Raw genomic sequence first — 19,794 nt, forward strand, 5'->3', positions numbered from 1 at the left:
GTGGAAAGAGCGCACCGTCGTCTCTGGTGCGTCCAAGAATCCCTCGCGACATCCAACACCCCTCGTCATCCTCATCGTCACATGACATCACAGTGAAGACTGAACATGCCTGTGTCACAGATATCAAAATAATATCTCATTCGTCATGTTTGTAAAACCTCCGAACGTAGAACCGCTTCTCTCTTCTTCTCTCTTCCTCATTTCTTTCTGAGAAAACATGTAGACGACTTTTTTTTTTTTTTTTCTTCTCGACTGCACCGTGCGATTGCTTGAGACTATACATGCATTGTTTTGTATATACCTTTGTACCCCATCGTCATAGTTTATTAATAAAACATCTTCTTTTGGACATAACAATCCGTTGAACTCGCTAGGAATGACTCGGCCTATTTACAAGTCAATTTTTGTTTTTCTACTTTTTGATGCCAAGATTTTTGAACATCCACACATTCATGTAAAAATCTCATATACATACTACAGAATGTAGGTTTGTTATTTAAAAAAAAATGGCAAAAGGAAGAGATACAACTTTTAATTCACACAACTCAACGCATGATTCCCTCATTGGTCCGTCTTGGTGGTTCTAACAACTTCTGCGGTTTAGCTAAACTGCGACTTAAAGCCACTCAGTGCAACTAAATCTTCTTCACCCCTGTTGTAACGATGAAGAGCCTGTTGTCTCTGAATGGAGGTTTTTTTTTTGTTGCACTGAGCATCCACATTCACATCGCTACCGCTCCTCGTTCACGTGCAATCATGACACAGGAGGAGGGAAATTAAAGCCATGTAACTTCTCGTCAAAGCAGCACGGCTCTATGTGAAGCCTTTTGGGTCTATAAACTCACCGTTCACATGTAGTTACCACAATATCTGCGTCTCTGAACGTCTCCAACTCAACCAGCTGAATCACAAACACGGGATGGGGTGGAACCCAACAGAAAACACAGAAAACAACCCCCCCAAATCAAAAGGATAGTAGCAAAATAAGCCCCTATAAGCACAGGCACTGGTCCAGCCCCTTACACCTCAATAGTGACCCTTCACATAAGGAGGCAAAGGTGCAGACGAGCTGAACGAGCAATTTCAGGGACAAGCTTTTCAAAAAACCTAACTTACATAAAATCTAACTCGGCGTTCGTAAAGAAAACCCTAGAATTTAAAAATGAACTTCAGCGTATATTACAGAGGCTAACTGTTATCTATACAGATGTTTTTAAACAAATATAAAAATGTTCTGCGTATGAATAAATAATCTCAGTGTGAAATGTAATTATCTCTCTCAATGAATTAAAAAAGAAAAGTCTGTACAAAATGGTCACTAATATATAAAACTGAAGAGATGATGACATTGTACAGTATATAATTTAATCTAGGCCTATATATATATCACACTTTTCTTCACAGTTATAATATCATACACAAACATCTCACTTAGATATATTTATATATGTATACTTCTTCTATGTTTCATTTCAAGTTTGCATGAGTGTTTCTGATTGCCAGGGGCCTCCGGCCACGTTGAAATCACAGCCCACCAACACTAGAAATCAATCCAAGAGCGCGCGCGCTCACGCGACTCTGGGAGGTTTTCATCAACGCGCTTTACTCGGGGAAAGCAGCCAAGCGTGAACACTTCCTCCCCCAACGCTCACCGGACGCAAATGCAGCAAATTTAACTCGGAGAGTTTTATGGATTCGAGTGTGAAACGGCATGAGTAAGTGAATTCCTTTCGTTTGACTTCACTCAATATGAAACCCGGGGCCCGGACCTGCCTGGCGGAGCCACAGAGCACCCGGGGGCGCGGCTTCACGTCGCTGCGCTGCCAGCTCGCAGTTTTGCACATTGTTCGAGCTCTGGGAGTGTTTTTAAGTCAAATGCCACCGCTGCAGCCGGACACACACTGACTTGGCTTTCAAGTATTTTTGAAATTTTCTTCTGCGAAAAATAGGAACAAGCCAACTGGAGGAGCCTTCTTCTTTGGGTAAAAGTGTTCTTCTGTCAACTGCTGCTGATCTAATACTGTAACACAGAGATCAACAGAAACAAAGTCTTTGAGGCACTGGGATAAAAACAAACATGGCTGCAGGTCCTTGCAGACAAACAGGCCGGAGTTTCACAAAGGCAAGGAGCACTGCGTTTGCAAAATTGCGATAGTGCCAATTACATATTGCACACAGTTACTGTTCATATTGAGGCCTTAAACTTTGTCCTAGGATAACCTCGACTGACTTTTCTTTTTATCTCAAATGCTCCTCACACCAAAGACAAAGCAAAGTGAGAGGGGCAGGGAAAGAACGGCCGCCTAACGGGCGCTCAGACTGTCAGACCCTTCCTCTCATCTCTTTGGGTCTTTTATATCACGAGCGCTCTCGATGGAGACGAGGGCGAGTCAAAGCCGGCCTTATTAAAGGAGCCTTCAAACACATGTCCCCCAAACTAATCCCCTTTCCTCAAGCTGCCTTCCTCTTTGACACAATCCCCCTTTTGCACATGTTTTAATCTCAATGCCACAAAGAATCGATTTCACATTTCACAGCCATTCTAGGGGGGGGGGGATCACTTTGTCTATGACCGTCCGTTCAACCTCATCACCTCCCCAGTGGGCAGCCTTAAGGCAATAACAGGACAGGGAGCTTCAAAATGGTTCCTTGTGCCGGGCGTACACTTAGGGAATCACTGACGGGCCTCTGATGTGCTATAAATAGTGACGACTCCCGTCATCGATGCACACCAAAGGCCTCACATTCATTAATGTTTCAACATGCAGGTAACGAAACCAAATGAGGCAACGGCAATATTGGGGATCTAACGTACAGAATTTAAATATGGAGGGGTGTTTTCTTTTCTTCCTTCAAGGAGCATTTGTAGCTTTGTGCTCATCAAATTTAGGCAGATTCACAAGATCAAGATCGGAGGGAAGGGTCAAGTCTCTGTGAGGAAACTGTGCTTACTTTTTATATTTCTATATTCTCATCTCAGGCCCTTCAAGAGTCAAGCTATATCTGAATATGTGCTCATTAACTTTTCTTCTTCTTTCAAACGATGCAAAAAGGGTTGAAACAGTGCCGTAGACGTTGAAGTGCAATCAGTTCACTGCAGTGAAAGATATATATATATATATATATATTTGTTCTCGTTCAAAGAAGGTTTTATGTTTTACAATAAGACCTGCAAATTGCGAAATACTTTGGAAGCTGCTTCCCATCAGAATAACCTTGAAGTTCAAAAGAAACCACTTGATCCGTCGCTCTGTGGACCAGCGGTGGATGTGGCACGTTTTTACCAGAGTGCTCTATTTCAATCAGTGGTGCAACACACTTAAAAATCACACAACATTTGCTGAAACAAATAACATTAGTCGAGCCTGTGCTTCTGCAAAACAGCTTGGCTTTACAAGTGCAGAATGTGTGACAGATTGTGTGTGTTATTCATCACCGTGTGTGTGTGTGTTTGTGTGTGTGTGTGTGCTCGAGTCTTTGGGAAGGTTTGTGATGTCAGGTGCTTAAAACGTCAGAGCAACCTGTTAGACGCTACTGCGGAAACATCCTGATTGTCATAACTAACTAGTTAATACACATATAGAGAGATTCAACATGTCTGTACAATTCACCGCTCGCATTCTTCCCTCCTGTTCGTGTGCCTCCTGCTTCTATTATAAATAGAAATGTGCCGTTATAACACTGCTCCCTACAATGTGCTTTTTGTGAATACACTTTTAAAGTTGAACATTTCCTTATAATCGTTCCTCATCTTCGATGCAAGGATGTCATTCTGTAGGGATGCATATAAATATTCAAACGGCGTGTCGTGAAATCAAAGTCAGAGGGTGGAATGTACACGTTAAACAAAGCGCAGGTCAAAGTTTGGGGAGTGGGGACAATCATGTAAACTCTTTACACAGTGTGTACAGACGGAGGGGAAAATATAGCACCAGTTCAGAGTTCAAAACACAGGTGATGCCAGAAAAGCCACAAATGCCCTTTTTACACAAAACAGTGTGAAACCACAATCATCACCTTGATCTACTTTTTTAGTATTTTTTTCTGAGCACATTCTGCCAGGTGATGCGGGTAAGTGAGAGCAATATTATCCTGAACACACACAACTACTGGACTCACTTGGTGATTATTGCAGCTCTATTTTCTATGATAAAAGTCACAGTCTAGAAATGACGTCTACTCCACTAAGAACCCCGTTGAGTGAGGGTCTACATGAGACTGCTACTGCCGCTAAATCCATCCAGACCACATCAGCTCGCAGCAGGCAGCTGGTAGGAGGGGAGCTCCGTTTGTGCGCCCGCTATCTGGCAAACATGGCAGTACGACGGCGTGGGAGAGAACTGCGGAGGACCCAGATCAGAGCAGGAAACTCGTGACTCCGTCTACAGTACGGTTGTTCTTGCCATGGAAATATGAAAAACATAGTGGAGAGAGGCCAAAAGTAGAGAGAGGAGAAATAAAGAAGAGAAAAAAAGTCCTGAAAGAAAATAGGACACCAAACAACGCTGGAATTTCCCATAATGCAGTTGTTTTCTCTTTATGGTTCATGATGTGATGGTGCTTGAAGTCTCCCATGTCGTCCTCCTCCTCCTCCTCCTCCTCCTCCTCCTCCTCCTCCTCCTCCTCCTCCTCCTCCTCATTACCGAGAGTTGCCAGAGGCGAGATCCGTATTTACATGCTCGCCGCCACCCTCCTTGCAGCTGTTGAGGCTGGAGCTACAACCGCTGGGTTTGGGAGCCGCAGCAGGGGAGAGGGCGAGGGAACCCCAAGAGGTGGGAGAGGAGGGAGACAGGGAAGGAGTCGGGGTGGTGGGTGAAGAGGAAGAGGAGGGGGAGGAAGCAGTGGGAGTAGTGGGGGAGGACCGGCTCCTGGGCAGAGGCAAGGAGGAGGCTCGCTGCTGCTCACGTAGAAGGCGGCGATGGCGGAGGGTGGAGGAGAGGAGCAGGGCCTCGGCGCTCAGACCGGAGGCCGACAGGCTCACCAGCAGGGCCTTGGCTTGGCTGGAGGAGGGTGTGAGGGAGGGCTTCGCTCCCTCCTGGGGGTACTTCCTCAGGCCGGGGGCGAACGCTGCTGCAGGAGAGGTCACTCGGCCTGAGAGAAGTCCCGTTTTGATACCAGAGAGGTACGGCTCAATGCTGCTGTTGGTCCCCGAGGCCTTCAGGTAGAGCGGGGGCACAGAAGAGGGGGAGGAGGGGGGGGGGGGTGGAGGTTTTCAGGGATCAAAGGGAAAACCATGAAAGATTTAAGTCTTGAAATTGGCTGGGCACTGTCCTCCCCCTCCCCCCGCAGCACTTTCCCTTACCATCACCGTCAAACATGCCCGTGCATGCATGCTTGCACACGCACGCACACACGCACACACACACACACTCACAAATGCATACAGGCTGGGGTTCAGTGTAGACTTTGGAGTAAACACTGGAGATGTGAAAGAAGCTGATAAAAGTAAAAAAAGGGGGGGGGGGGGGGGGGGGGGGCAGATGGATGTGTGTCGCTCTCTCAGGTGGACAGGAGGAGAAGGACGCTAAAGAGGCTGGACACGGACAGGTCGCTCACTGCTGCAGGGTCACAGTAGTAGGGCAGGACGGTGGGGGGGGGGGGGGGGTGGGGGGTTGCAGGGCGGCACGGGTTCACACGGGGTGGATGAGGTGGACCACAGGAACGAATGCCGGAAGAAACGGGTAGTGGAGGGGTAAGGGGGGGGAAGGTGAGAACAGAACAAGAGACAAACACAGGAGATCGTTATTCAGGTTGATTTCAGCATGTGTGGTGCTCCCACACATGATGACCAGACCACTGATAAACGGTGCAACACTACGTGACAATGTAAATCACACTGGTGTTGACCAAATTTTATTTTGACACGTTTTAATGACTTTTACTCATTAAAGAGAATGCAAAATATTCGGACCGACGGGCAGCATCACACAGTTCCCTTCATGTAATGCTGGAACGAGTCACTAGGTGGCACCGTTCCAACAGTATGAAACTGGTGGGGAACACATTTCACACATGTATTTGGTCTCTCTTTTTGCAGGTGGAGTTCAGTGAATGCATCTGTCAGAAACAATTTGTAGGTTTTATCTGCAGGGGTCAGATGAAGGAAAATACACCGGAGTGTTGAGATGAGAGCGAGAAAGAGCTTCAATTTTTATTATTAAGTATTTTACACTTTAGGGAAGTTTTATTTGAGCTTTTCATAAGAAGCGACTGGAGAGTTTTTGCTGTGGCTGTAAAAGTTTTAAAGCAGGCGTTTGTTTAGGGATTATGGGGTTTAGTTCTGTATGAAAGGAGAGCAGGTGTGCCGGTCTAGACGGCCACCGCTGGGAGGCTTTCACCTGCTCTGTTGCAGTTCCAGAGCCTGTGCTGCCAACCGTCCCCAGAGAGCGGGGCTGTTCCTTCTGCTTGAGGAACTCCTCTCAAGCCCGGCCGACACATTTATTTCTGGTCTGTGAGTGCAGCAGAGTGGCCTGCTCTTCATCTCACGCACACCGGAGCTGCCTGCCAAACCACAGCCTCCCAGGATATAGGTCCTTCACAAACCCCCGGCCTCATGCCCAGCACATTTAACTGGCCTGTTTTACCGCCAGAAGTAATGAGAGGGTCAAACGGGAAATGGAAATAGGGTTTCGTGGCGTGAAAGCGACTCACGTTGTCGTGCCCTACTTGATCGGTGCCAAAGTAAACGGGGAGAAATTGTGGCTTTGAACGGTCTGTTATCCAGCACATTGATTTTTGAAGGATCCTCGTGCCTGGATTGGTGCGTTAAATGTCTGAGTAAAGCTTTAGCGAGCAGGCAGCCTGAGCACCACCAGAGAGGCTCTGTTCATTTAAACTCCCGCAATTAACACGCACAGATAGCATCAGAGCATAAACTAACAATAGACTTCAGCATTAAAGGGCTAGTTGGGATGTTTTGAAGTGGTATATGAGGTACTTATCCATAGTCAGTGTATTATTTACCCAAACAGACCGGAGTACCAGCACAGGAGTAAAGACACGCGCTGCTGTGGACGGAGGCAGCAGCAAAACGTAGTTTAGCGAAATCTAGTGTACGCTATATTTAGAATATCTCCATCGCTTTACCTCGCCATCAGAAAGCCGTTATCTATGCTCCATTGAAAGAAACCGTAGTTCTACCTCGCAGAACACAAGGGTTGCTTGTGTACGGCTGCCTCGATCGGATGGTTTGTTCGTGCAATTGTGAAACTTTGGGGTTTTAAAGTGTTAAGATTGGATTCACCAAATATACACAATAACTCTAACTGTTTCTGTCATTGGAGTCTTGTGGCTTTGAAGAGAGCCAAGGAAACGGCTGTCTGACGGCAAGTTAAAGGACATATTCTAAACATAGCTTACAGTTAAACTGATAAAACACATGTTGCTGCTACCGCCGTCCACAGCAGGACATTGCTTTGCTCCCGTGCTGCTACTCCTGTCGGTATCTCCAAATCTACTGTAAATAATACACTGACTATGACTAACAAACGATCCCTTTAATGCTGCTTTTGTTCTCTGATGATGAAGTAAACACAAAGGCTTAACCCCTGAAATCTCATTGGCACCCCTGGTGCTAAAGCTAAAGCTGCTATGCCAAATTACCATAAAATGAACGGCACAATGTTCATTCAGTCCACATTTCCTGATGAGGAAAAAAATAAAACGTAATTCGTAATTGGCATTGCTAAACGCAGGACACACATAAAACCAAAAATGGTGCCAGTGCATTTTGTTTTAGCTGATTGCAGATGGTACACAGTGATGTCTTAAAATGTTTAACTGTTCCTCCAGCTGGCCTTCATGACACGTTAATGTGCACCGGCTGCCTTTCATCTGAACTGCTAGGAAGTGTCCCCGTCATTGTGTTGATAATGTCACTGATGCTACATTTAGATACGTTTAGATCTATAAGCTGGGAATAAGGACCACAGGGAGAGCCTCAAGTGGTTGAAATGTCAGTAATCATGTGACCAGAGGAAACAAAAGAGAAAACACAGATGGGAACAATGTTGGGTAAAGGTTTTGGGGGGTCACATTGAGGGAGTTATGTCCAGGAAAGGTTTTAAGAGAAGAGACACCATTACCTTCATCTGTGAGACGAGCGGAGAGGTCACCCACGGTGAGCTCGTCTGATTGTCAGAACAACAGATTCAGTCAAGAGTGTGTTCAGCAGGTGTGTGTTTGGAGGAGAAATGAGGGCGAGGGGAAGCACTGAGGTGGCTTACCTCAAATAGGGATGGTTAGGTTACAGCTCAATAATAAGGCATAAATATGTGGATCCTTGAACGACACGCGATGGTGACTGTGGCTGTTTTGACACATTCGGTGCAAATTAATTCTGCAAAAATAACCGGCTTACTTTATAGTTGTGAAAAAAGATATTTTAGGTTTTTTTGGCTGCCATAATTAGGGTTTCTCTTCAAAGAGATCACGAGCACAACGTCAGTGACGGGTTAAAGAACACACCAGGTGAAGTGAACATTCGGCAAAAATTCTTAATTAGCTGTTTAAAGCTGAATACAAATGAGATGAAGAGATGATAATCAGCGGGGTTTTTCCAGCATGGTCCACGCTCAGCTGTTTCATCATACTGAATAAATGATTTATGAGACATATTTAGCTATTTTCTATCCGTGAGCTCAATTGTCAGGAAGGATCTGTGCTGTTTTCTTGGTTTGACATTAAAGACGGGAGCGATTTCTAAAGCGACAGCTCGTGGAAACTAGATTCTCGGCATCGTGCTTCATTGAGGTTTGAATAGAGTGCTGAAATATATGTGTTGGCCTTTTTCAGCCGCTCTCATGCTACAGCACACGGCGCTGCACGCTCAACAGAGTTCACACTGCAAAGTGTGTTTGAACCCCAAAGAGTTCAATAATAAATGAAGAAAGATATTATGAAATAACCCTGAAAATATATGTGAAATATATAATTAAGACAAGAATTTGTTACATAATTCAAGATATAAGTTAAACTCAACTCATTATGTGATGTCATTTCATCGTTCATTTAAAAAAAAGCCAATTTCTCTGTTACACTTTTATTTAATATCAATTATTTGACAATGTCAGATTGTGCGTCTACAGTAGTTTCTAGTAAGGAGACGAGTGTGTGTCCTCTTTCCTAACGAATGGTCTGTGCTCTCCAAACCTCCTACTGCTGCACTAACAATCGACTACTTGACTTCTCAACTTCTCGCTGCGCCTCGTACTTCAAAATGCCACAAAATGCAGTTATTGTGAGCGCTGCCACAGCTGAATGTTTACTCTCTTGTGTTGTTTTTTTTGAGTCAGCTGGTTCTTTGTTTCTTTCCGTCATTAAACGGCTAAACTCAGCGGCTTGGTACCGACTTCCCACGCTGACAATTAGCTTTGAGTGCCCACCGTCCCCTTTGAGCGCGGCGCTTTACATACAGCAACGAGTGTCATTATGAAACATAGGGAGTAATTTTGCTTTCATTAGACAAGTGTAGGAATCCACTCTACTTTCAAGTCACAGGGAATGAGAGAGACTGACGGGGGAACGGTGAAGAGGAGAAACAGGCAGCGTTGCAGAGTAAAGAAAATGGAAGACGGAAAGAGACATAAAGGAGAGGAAACATGAAAGACTTAATGGTGGGGAAAAGAGAGAGCTGTCCTCTTCATATTGAATAATCAGTGATTGCCAGTGACTCGAGGGGCGATTATTGCACGGCAGTGCAGAGATTCCTCCCAATCTTCTCTCAGTCTGAGGAGACCAAAGCTTCATTACGTCCCCATCTCTCCGATCTCTCCCTCTCTGCCTAACACGTTCATTTCTCTGCAATCTCCAAGACTGAATTTGAGTCTGAATGCTCTGTCAAATTCAGTGGGGTATGGAGGTTTAGGTTCACTCCACTGCTCCTGTTATTTTTCAAATTACACTGACATTAAGCTTTTTCTCCCCCCAGTGCACAGTCGCGGTGCAAAAATCTTCTTTTGGCTATAGTGGACCGACATGCTTCAAGAGTTCAATTTCCTCGCCTTCGGGGGCCATCAAGCGTCTTTATGTCCAGTCCTTTACCTTATTTATTACGACCGAAATGCTGGCAAATTAAAACTAATCAAAAATAATGTGTTGAGCCAGCTATCAGGCAAATGTACAACAACGCATTTATAGAAAGAAGCTTCATCGGTGAGTTCTCAAGTTCCTCTGATGTTAAACTTCAGTCGTTTAACATTTCTAATGCCTGTTATCATTAAATATAATAGGCTCCGCACTTCAACTCAGCATTTTTGAAGGTGACCGGGCTGAAACAGGTCTGTCATGATGATACACAATGCTAAGTAGAGGTGTTTTATTTTATTGTTAATTGGTGTCGATACTATAATTAGAGAGGGTTTAAGATTTCCAGAGATGAAAAGTTTATTTAATTGAAGCGCGTATCCTTCACCGCTGTCACCTGTCTGACGAACGTCGTCTCTCTGTGGGACAGAAATCCTGCAGAGGACTCTTTGATCTATTTCCACAAACTCTGACAATGAGACTCTCGCAACAATGTGACTTTGCCATCAAAGAATTAACGATCATCAGCTAAACTGGTTTTAAAACAGCTAGAAATACGTGGTCGTATGCATATGAGTTCCGAGGTTATGGCCAAAAACCTTGAGTCCATGTGGACGTTTGTGCCAAATCTGGAGAAATTCCCCGTCAGCGTTTATGAGACATTGCGTTCGTTAGCGGTGCAGCATAAAAAAATAAAGCAGATATATTAAATATTACACATTAAGTGAAACGTGAGCTCTTAGTGGAGCATTGTGGGGACGTGCAGTAGTTGTGTGGAGCAAGGAGAGGACTGAGTGGAGGTGGAGCGTGATGGTGAAGGCCAATGTCTGCTTGATCTGGTGTGCAACAGACAGACGGGCTTTTCAGGAGACCTGAAGGTGTGTGAAGATGAACAAGGTCACCGAATTTGCTAGTATATGTAAAAAAAACAACCTCTCTCTCTCCCATCTTTCTTGATTTATAGCAGGCACGGATCATTTCCTGTCTTTGCCCCAGTTTCAGATAGAGGGCAAAGCTAAAACGCTATTTTTCATCATCTTCACTCGTTTGATCTTCTGTGCGAGACTTCTTTTAAAGTTCCTGAAAAACGGTTACGGCCTTGGCTGCCACCGCCTCATGAGGCGACAATACCGAGTGTGTCTGAAAGATACCGTGTCAGTCTGCTGATGCGCTGCCAGATCAAGCGTGCGTTGGCCTCGACGGAGCTAAATATAAAGAAAATACCTGGTGCTGGCCCTGGATCTTCAGGAAGTCCTCTCTCCTGCCACTTTTAGTCTTGTCTGTGCTGTTCTGCTGCAGGTGCTTCAGTTTGGAGGCAGCTGAGGAGTGGAGGAGCTTACCGACGCTTGAACTATTCCCCCCCTGAAAGGACAGGAGAGGCATGTGAATCAGACCTTGGCCACACAGTACATGTTCATACATTTCACTTCTCCTCTTCGGTGCCTTTAGTTTACGCATCACGCACACATCAGACACACATCAGCTCCGTACAGTGATTGATTCCAGCATGCGAGTCTCTCCCCTGTGACCAACGAGGTTTTTTAGATCAGAGCTTGTAGCTGATGCGACTGAACAATCCGCTTCACAGAGTTTCACCATCCGTGAGAAAGAAAATGACAAAGACGAGAATATAGAAGCGCAGCATCAAAACTGACGTTGCGTAGCCCGGGCCTCACCCCAGGATCCACGAGGCAGTGCGCTAAATGATCTTTCCCGCTGAGTTGTTCTCTAAATACGCACAAAAACAAACACACATTCAGTCGAATTCCCACCCCTGCTGTGCCTCTTCTGCACACAGAGACATTAGCTGAAAGAAAAACTAATAAAAGATGAACTGTAGTAGCGTCACATAGCTGATCTGTATCTGCTATGGTAATTAAAGGCAAAGAGAGCTGGCTGTCTTCCTTCTGAGCCCTTTTCTCCTGTTGAATTTTGAAATGCGGACATAAAATATACAGCGTCTTCCATGTTTTATTTAAACTGCTGATTAAAAACTCAACCGTAATGGGTTTTGCGAGGGGATCGCTTGTCAGCGGGAATTTGGTGAGCAAACGTCTGGACAAGAGTAGGAAGGGTGTTGAAATGTTGAAGGCGGGTGAAGTTGGGAGTGATGAAATAATGTGTGAGGACACTGTAATCCTCAGCCATGCCTACGGGAACGCTCCCCGGCTCCACATCAGACGGGCTGAAACTCGCCGTGACAGTGCGACTGTCAATTATCGCATCCCTGCCCTGAGTGGGAGGCGTTCACAGCAACGGGGAATACTATACTGTCAAGACACCTCGCCGATATGTGGCGGCTCACACAAGTCTTGTGATTATCGCTAATCTTTTGTTGTGTTACGCTTCAACTGGGGGCGAGTTGAAAGAAGGCAACACGTGGTCATTAGATATTAACGAGAGGTAAGAGATAGAGTTCTGTCTTCATACAGGTTCCTGGGTAATGAAGTTAAGTCTTTGTTCTGGAAACACAAATTCACTGTGTAACCTTTGGTGTGTATAATGTGACGCAAGACATAAAATACACCTTTACGCTTGTTTAAATACTGAGCAGCTGATGTACCTTGAACACTATTATGTTTAAAACTGTTTCTGAGACTTGAAGACAAAACAAAGATGAGAAGATCGAGTGAATATGTAGAGAGGAGGAAAAAAAAAGAGAACAAAATTAAGATTTGTCTTATTTTGGTGTCACAAAAGGTGGCTTGATTATTTACAGACAGAAAACAGATGTCAGGACAGATCGATAGCGAAACAATGAACAGCTCTGGGCTCAGCAGGAAAGCATCTCCAGCACTAATCCCAGAGCCGACAAGTACAGAGGAAGTCTGTTGTCTGTCCCCTATAACAATGTTTTCGATTTCACACAATTAAATGCCGATTTTGTCAGGGAGCAGACATCAGAAGATAGAAAGTCAAGTTCCAACAGACACCCAGAGAGAAGCGGCGAAGACAGAAGACAGAGCATGCTGCTTCAGAGCAGGAATCTGCACAGCCGGCGAAAGCAATGAACCTGGATCGATGCCGGGCTGAAAGAGGACGGCTTGGGTGGGACCGGTGGCTTCTTGGTCTCCGAGGTCGGACCGCCCGCCACCTGCACGGGAGCGCTTTCCGCGGTCGTCTCGGCGTAGAGCTGCTCTGCGGTTGGATGGCCACTGATCTCTATCAAGGTGTTCTCCAGCTCACGGATAGTTTCCTCCAAGCTGTCCATCCGCCTGTAGGCGCTGCTCCGGATATCATCTCTGGCTTTCCTCTGGCTCCGGTGGGACGGACCGTCCACAGAGAGGTCTGACCCACTGGACTTCACGTTTGCCGATTTCTGCTGCGCCTCAGGAATCTTGACTTCGGCGTTGCGGTGAAGTGTCAGCACTCTATCCCCCGTCTCCATCCCTCTCCTCAGAGCCTCCACCAGAGAGCTCTGCTGGTCCGAGCGGAGGGAGGATTTCATTCTGGGTTTGGCCACCGGCTTGGAGGACTCCAAAAGGGAATGCAGCAGCCTGTAGGCATCCCTGACTATTTTCCCCTCTCTGAGGAGCACGAGGAGAGGCCGGCCTCTCAGCTGGACCTCAGGGACTTCATTAGTGTGCGGTGAGATAATCAGGGTCTGCAGAGCTTGTCCTAAAGTCCTGCTGAGCTCCTGGGCCTCAACGGGAGACACCACCCTGACCTCCAGCTCTGTCAGGAGCAGGGCAACTTCCAGTTTTAACTCTACTTCCTCCTTAAAACAACGCTCTCGCTGAGGAGGGCTTCCGGAGGAATCCCTTTCTTTTGAATATCTAGTCTGGTAGGCGGTGTGATGAGCGGTCCAAGCTCGCGTTGGACTCTCTTCTAGAGGCTCATTTGCTGTATCTCTGACAGGATCCTCTGAGGCAGTGGGCGACGCTGGCAAACACTCAGTCAACACTTCGTTGGGGACGGGAGACAAGCGCCTTCCCTACAAATGAGGAAAGCACTTGAGGTTTAAATTTAAACACAGAACTGGACTTAGCTGCAGTACAATCCAACAACTTGCTGCGTGAGATCACTGCAAACTCAAGACAACCAAAAGATAGAAGAGGGAACGATTTTAGCAGCTGGTATGTAATGTTTGTCTCGATAACGTCCTGTGAACATAAGCATCAGTTTAACATGTGTGGGCTCCTTACTGTTGCGTCTGATGTGCTGCCTGTGAATCAGAATCAGAAACGGTTTCCAAGTATGTTTGCACATGCAAGGAATTTAACTTGGTGATTGGTGCATAATATTAAACAGTGCAAAAGCATAAAGACATAATTTAAAATACAAAATATGAAAATTTACAATAGAAAATGCAGCTCTCCCTCTTAAGTGTGGAGCAGTCCAGTACGTTTCAGGAGTTTAAGGTCACACATACAAACTTAGCCGTCTGCTAACCTGACAACTTTATAAGCCAGTGACAAGCTGATGAATGTAGATCAGTCAGTTTGTAATGTTTTAATGTCCCAAAATGACCAGAAAATATTAATGCTACTTAATGTCAAGTTGTGTGTGTGCAAATTATCACATTTGCAAATAATTATATTCGGCGGCGGTTGGTTAAACATGGTTATCCGGTCTCTCCTCACCAGTATGAGACGCGTAATGCAATTACAAAACTGCAGGCGTGGAAATAAGACCTTGCTTTGGTGTATTCCAAAAGTACCTTAAACACAGCATGTGTACACATTAAGAGCAACAGTATCTGCTGAGGTGAGACTTTGTGTTTAGTTTGAAGAGATAGGAGGAGTGGATGTGGTTTCTGTGTGTGGACGAGGGGTGAAAAGGACAAAAAAAAGGTTTATAGAGGGCAGCAATCCACAGCACTCAGGGTCAGCCAGAGGGTTTTACCTCAGTGCCTGGGGCCTCAGAGGGCCACAGGTCCGGTCTGCCGGGGGGTACACTTTTCCTGCTGCGAGGGCTAACAGACAGGGGGAGGGGGAGGGGGAGAGCGAGCCTGAGTGGGGCTCTCTCAAACAGCTGGGGAGGCAAGAGGGAGGTTTGAAAGCGGTAATAAATTGTAGGACACAAACGCAGCAGACACTGAATAACCAAAATCTGCTTTTGTTGACTCTGTGCTCCATCAAATTGCAGGCAGGCCATCACAAACACGGTCCAAGCAGCCATCAGGGTCCATCTGTCTGTCTGTGATGTGTGAGCCCCGGGTGATGATGTGTGTGACTGAGCAGTATGTGATCTTTGGGCTTTCCCGGTGCCAGGGGCAGGGAGGACATATGGCACCTGCTGCTTGAACATGTGGTAAACGATGGTGAGCATGTCTGCTTGTGAGTACGTGTGAGCGCTAGAACCCAGTGGCAGATTGTGGACGTAACATAAATAATAAAAAAGAGCGCCGTTTTCCAAGTCATTAAGCAACAACCAATTGAGGTCACAGTCAACATAATACGGCCCATGTTTTAGTTTACCTCTAATTCGGCAGCAATTCTTTCCTCCTCTCCTTCCTCCTTGTCCCCAGAGGCAAGTGTGGGGGGTGTAGACGCGGGACGGGGGTTTTCGGACACGGCCCTCCTCAGTTTTACGTGCAGCTTCTGGCCTTCGGCCTCCTCAGATTCAGACTTCTACAATCGCAAATACAAAACAAAAGGCTTTGAACATATCTGAGTCCCAAGCCTGCAGCTTCAACTTTTGAACACAATGTTTTGATCTCACAAGAATTATTCTTAAAACAATAGCTTAGCTCGAACAACCTTTATTTATTTACATCTGAGGGAAATCCTCAGATGTGAAATTAAAACATTAGTTTGCACAATCCTTTCTTTATGTGATGCACATACATTTTACAACTGTGCGCTTGTGAATTCTCTCTGTCTTACCTTTATACATTTCCCAGGAATGAGGGGCTCTCCGCTGCGGCTGGTTATGCTTGGAGAAGATGGGAAGCTGCGTCGAGGTGGAGGAGGAGGAGGAGACTTGGAGGGTTTCTCTGTGCGATATCGTGGTACTGTCAGCTCATCTGCAAAAGCGAGCATTTCGGGCATCTTGAGAAAGGACTCGTACATTTTAGAACAAGCTGTGAGGCATTTGTAGGCATTAAAATATGTGTGGTGTGTAAAACCTGCTTTAATCGATATTGAATGTCGAGTGTCTGATGTGTTTTATTTCAGTTTAGGGAACACATGTGAAAGAATCGGATGACCTACAGGGCTTGTAAAACTATTTTCAAACTGATTGGATTCACTTTAAAATGAACGGTGGTCACCCTGAAAGAAAAAAGCAGTCGTTCTAGCTCTCGAGAAGCTGTCAATTTGAAGAGCAAAAGTTTCTGCTTGACAATGACGCATAATAACGATGCAGACTGAACTCTCCATCTCACCAGAGCCACGCCTGGATCCTCCCTCTTTCCCGGACAGCTTGTGCTGGGGCTTGCTGACGCGGTGGTCTGGGGTTCCTACCCCGCTTTGGAGGATCTGGGAGGATGGTGTGTTGGAGGAGGGCTTGAGCTGCTTGGCGGCGAAGTCCAGGTCCGGAATAGCTTTCAATAACTCGGCCTGGGTCTCCTCCAGCAACCGGTTGATGTCCTGGGCGCTGTATTGGGTCAGACTGGCTCGCTTCTCCTCCCAGTCCCGCTCTGCTGCCTGTGGAGCGCAGAGACTGATTTAAACACGTTATAAACACAACAACAATGTGGTGTTTTTTGATGCAGACTCTGGTGAAAAACAGAAGAAATAATTCCTACCAGTCGGACCTCCACGGATAAAGCTTTGTCAGCCAAAGCCCGGCGTTCCAGCTCCTCCAGGGCTTTGCCCTTGTGGGGAACAGGAGGATGATTGTCCTTGTGAGGACCGGACAGGGACCCGTGGCCTCGGCTGAGGCTGGAGTGGGGGCTCCAGTTGGACAGGCTGTTGCCTCCCCCGAGGTCATTGATCGTGAGCTGTGGGCTGGTGGAGATGTCGAAGTCTGAAAACTTTCGCAAGTCATCGTTGTGCTTTGATGAAGGACTAGAGAAGTCCTCCTGCTTCTTCCACACGCCCTCGTTGGCTTGTCTGGTAAGACACGGAAGATGAATTCATTAAACAAACTCTTTGAAATGTAACACAAACAGAAACATGAATAATCCATGACTTGAAGTGAAAACAATTGCTGCTGAATGCCAAATTTCTTTTTTAAAACCTCTGCCAATTCTCTCTTTCATCCACAAATATGAGAGAAAAATGAATCTGAAAGCTCTTTTGATCAGTGAGGTTAATTAAACCAGAAAGGTGCGGTGCTTTTTTGGACACACGGCTGATTAGGAGATAGACGACAGAATGCTGAAGGGCACATTTTAAAAGTCCACGCTCGCCATAAAATTCAAAAGTATTTATTCGTGTGGCTGAAAAGAGCCTTCATTTGGGTGTTACTCATAGTCAGGTGTCCACTCTAATACTCGACTAATACACACACTGTGACTGTAAATCATCTCTCTGTCTCTGCTAGTTTTAAGAGCTTTGGCTGAAAACAATAAATGTTTAATGGCGGAAATATCTAATCCGATTCAACAGCAATATCTAATCCCGTCTGTCCACCACGTTTTAAGAAAATCCATAATGTTCTGCTGACTCACAAACAAAGAGGGGTGAAAACATCATCTCTTTGGCCGAGGTACAAATGGAAAAGCCTTCCGCAGATTATAAATGGGTGCGTTGTCGTGTCAGCTAATGTCGGACATATTTCACTATAAGTGTCACCATGTGAGAATGCATCGCACAAAAGCACTTCCATCAGTATTTATTGGATTACTGAAACTCTGTCCGCACATTGACTTAAAAGATGGAAACGTTTTTTAAGAATTGTATCTAGATTCAGCTTCTTTAAAACTGGCACATAAAGCATGAAGGTACTGAGCAGGTTCATACTTGCGCATGGTGGCGAGGGTGTCGGTTATACTCTTGCAGCGTTTTAAAAGGGCATCGAGCCGGTGCGGCTCTTCTTTCAGGAATTTGACGGCCTCCACCTCGACCCTGAGCACCACCCGCATCTTACTCTGCAGGCCCGGGAACTGATCTGCAGGAGAAAGAAGAGAAGTAACACAAACAAAGTCAATCCCACTTGTCAAAAGCCTTTTGAGTTAATCAAATGAAACATTTTTTAACTACTGTAAATGGTCAGCGGGTTCATTAAGACAATGAGCCATCTGAGACTGATTAATTGTTCGACATGCTGGCGGTGGGTGACTAAAAGATAATCAGTGCTTTATAAACTGTCTGAGTAAAAGACTGTTTTCTGAAATGTGCCAGCATGACTCACTTTTCAGCTCTGTGAGTGTTTCTCCCAGCTTTCTCAGAAGAGTGGCCTTCTCCTCCAGCTCCTGCACTGTCACCAGCTTGTGGTTGACAGACGACTCCTTCTGGATCTCCTCCACTGACTTCTCCAGGTCGCTGAGATGGAACAAACAGAAGGCTGAACACCAGGGATTCCTCTTCTACACTTAAGATTTGACTGAATATCTGAGGATTATGCCGTTCAAGAGTTTCAGTAAAACCTCTGCCAATAAACTGTCTCTCAATCAGCTGGCAGGAAGAGTTCCGGACAGCTGAACTGGAGGAGTGTGGACGAGTGCTCAACACTTTTAAAACAGAGAATCTGTACAAACGTGAGTTTGTTCAGCTCTGATATTGAGCGCGTGTCTGGTCTGCTCCGCCTCGAGTCATACAATTCCACCTTAAGTTATGTAACAAATGAAAGCGCCATGTATAATTAACCAAAAAATAAATTGGCCATTAGCCGGGCTGAATAACCGACATTGATTAGCAGAGATCGACTAATAGTTCAACTAATTAGTCCGCAATCAAAACGCCGCTCAGAGTGAGATCCAGGAAGTGAGACCCAGGATTTATTACCAGCAGAACATTTCCACATGTGAGACAGATGCAAGTTATCTGATTATTAAATCTCAAGGTAGCTCTCGACTCTGGTTTTGCAGTCACTTCAATTAGTTGCTGGACCGTCTCGTACCTCAGATCTTAATAAGCATCTTGCTCTACGCCGGGCTTAATTACGGTTACAATTTCATCCTATCACGGCGTCACCCTGCGAGTCTTCTAATTAAGAAACAGATATGAACTTTGTCACGTTTGAAGCAATTATGGAATATGTGATAAGGCTCATCTTAAACTGTCAACTGATGTATATATTCTGTTCAATTCAAGCGCGTATATGTTTCTTTTGGTGACTAATGTTTGAATTATTATTAATTAAGAAAGCTAAAGACATTATCATCCCGTCACTGACTGGAGCTGCTGGATGATGAGCTCCTCCTCGTTGAGGTACTTGAGTCTCTCCTCCTCCACCAGGAGGCGCTGTCTCTGCAGAGGGTCCTCCTGCTTCCTCAGGGCGTCGGCCACGCGCACTTTCAGCTCCGCTTCTGTCCGCTTCAGCAGAGTTCGCACCGAACTTTGGTTCTCCATCTGCACAGGCGCACACACATTCAAACGCAGTGTTAGAGATTAAATATTGCTCGTTCACTCTGCGACTATTTAGACTATTTTATCAATGTTATCCTCGCTAGCCTCGTGTGAATACTTTAATGAAATCGGCTATCATCGCAGCATAACAACGGGACAAGGAAGAGGAGAATCGTAGTCGCCTGAGGCTTTTCAAAACAGACCTCAGTGATTCACTGTGACTGTAACCGAGGGAAGGCTGTGGCCTCTTGTTTCTACTCTGTGACCTTCTCTGCCACAAGAACATTAAGCTCTGACTGCTCATGTATCATCCAGCAACCCTGGCATCAGACTGCTTTGTGAGTCTTTAGCCTTAGAAGCACTGCTAGCAAGT

General features: G+C 45.7%; 2 protein-coding genes across 7 annotated transcripts in view; both read right to left on the bottom strand.

The window, feature by feature from the left end:
• Positions 1-4,639: 4,639 nt before the first annotated feature.
• LOC306709257 (uncharacterized protein) lies at positions 4,640-5,212 on the bottom strand (the record flags this gene model as incomplete). Its single annotated transcript, XM_079177324.1, has 1 exon — positions 4,640-5,212. A coding segment is annotated over one exon (573 nt), but the record flags the coding sequence as incomplete, so codon positions are not given.
• Positions 5,213-5,470: 258 nt separating this feature from the next.
• Positions 5,471-19,794, bottom strand: part of srcin1a (SRC kinase signaling inhibitor 1a) — a 54,552-nt gene continuing 40,228 nt past the window's right edge. For all 6 annotated transcript variants that reach the window (XM_079177586.1, XM_079177585.1, XM_079177584.1 and 3 more), the window contains 10 exons: positions 19,249-19,424; positions 18,265-18,395; positions 17,874-18,021; positions 16,715-17,021; positions 16,352-16,613; positions 15,852-15,991; positions 15,444-15,596; positions 13,037-13,957; positions 11,248-11,385; positions 5,471-5,558 (listed from right to left, as the gene is read on the bottom strand). In XM_079177586.1, the coding sequence (XP_079033712.1) occupies positions 5,553-5,558; positions 11,248-11,385; positions 13,037-13,957; positions 15,444-15,596; positions 15,852-15,991; positions 16,352-16,613; positions 16,715-17,021; positions 17,874-18,021; positions 18,265-18,395; positions 19,249-19,424 (2,382 nt within the window). In that variant the 3' untranslated portion in view covers positions 5,471-5,552. The remainder of the gene's footprint in view (positions 5,559-11,247; positions 11,386-13,036; positions 13,958-15,443; positions 15,597-15,851; positions 15,992-16,351; positions 16,614-16,714; positions 17,022-17,873; positions 18,022-18,264; positions 18,396-19,248; positions 19,425-19,794) is intronic.

Source organism: Pholis gunnellus (assembly GCF_910591455.1).
Source record: "Pholis gunnellus genome assembly, chromosome: 17".
NCBI classification, from domain to species: domain Eukaryota; kingdom Metazoa; phylum Chordata; class Actinopteri; order Perciformes; family Pholidae; genus Pholis; species Pholis gunnellus.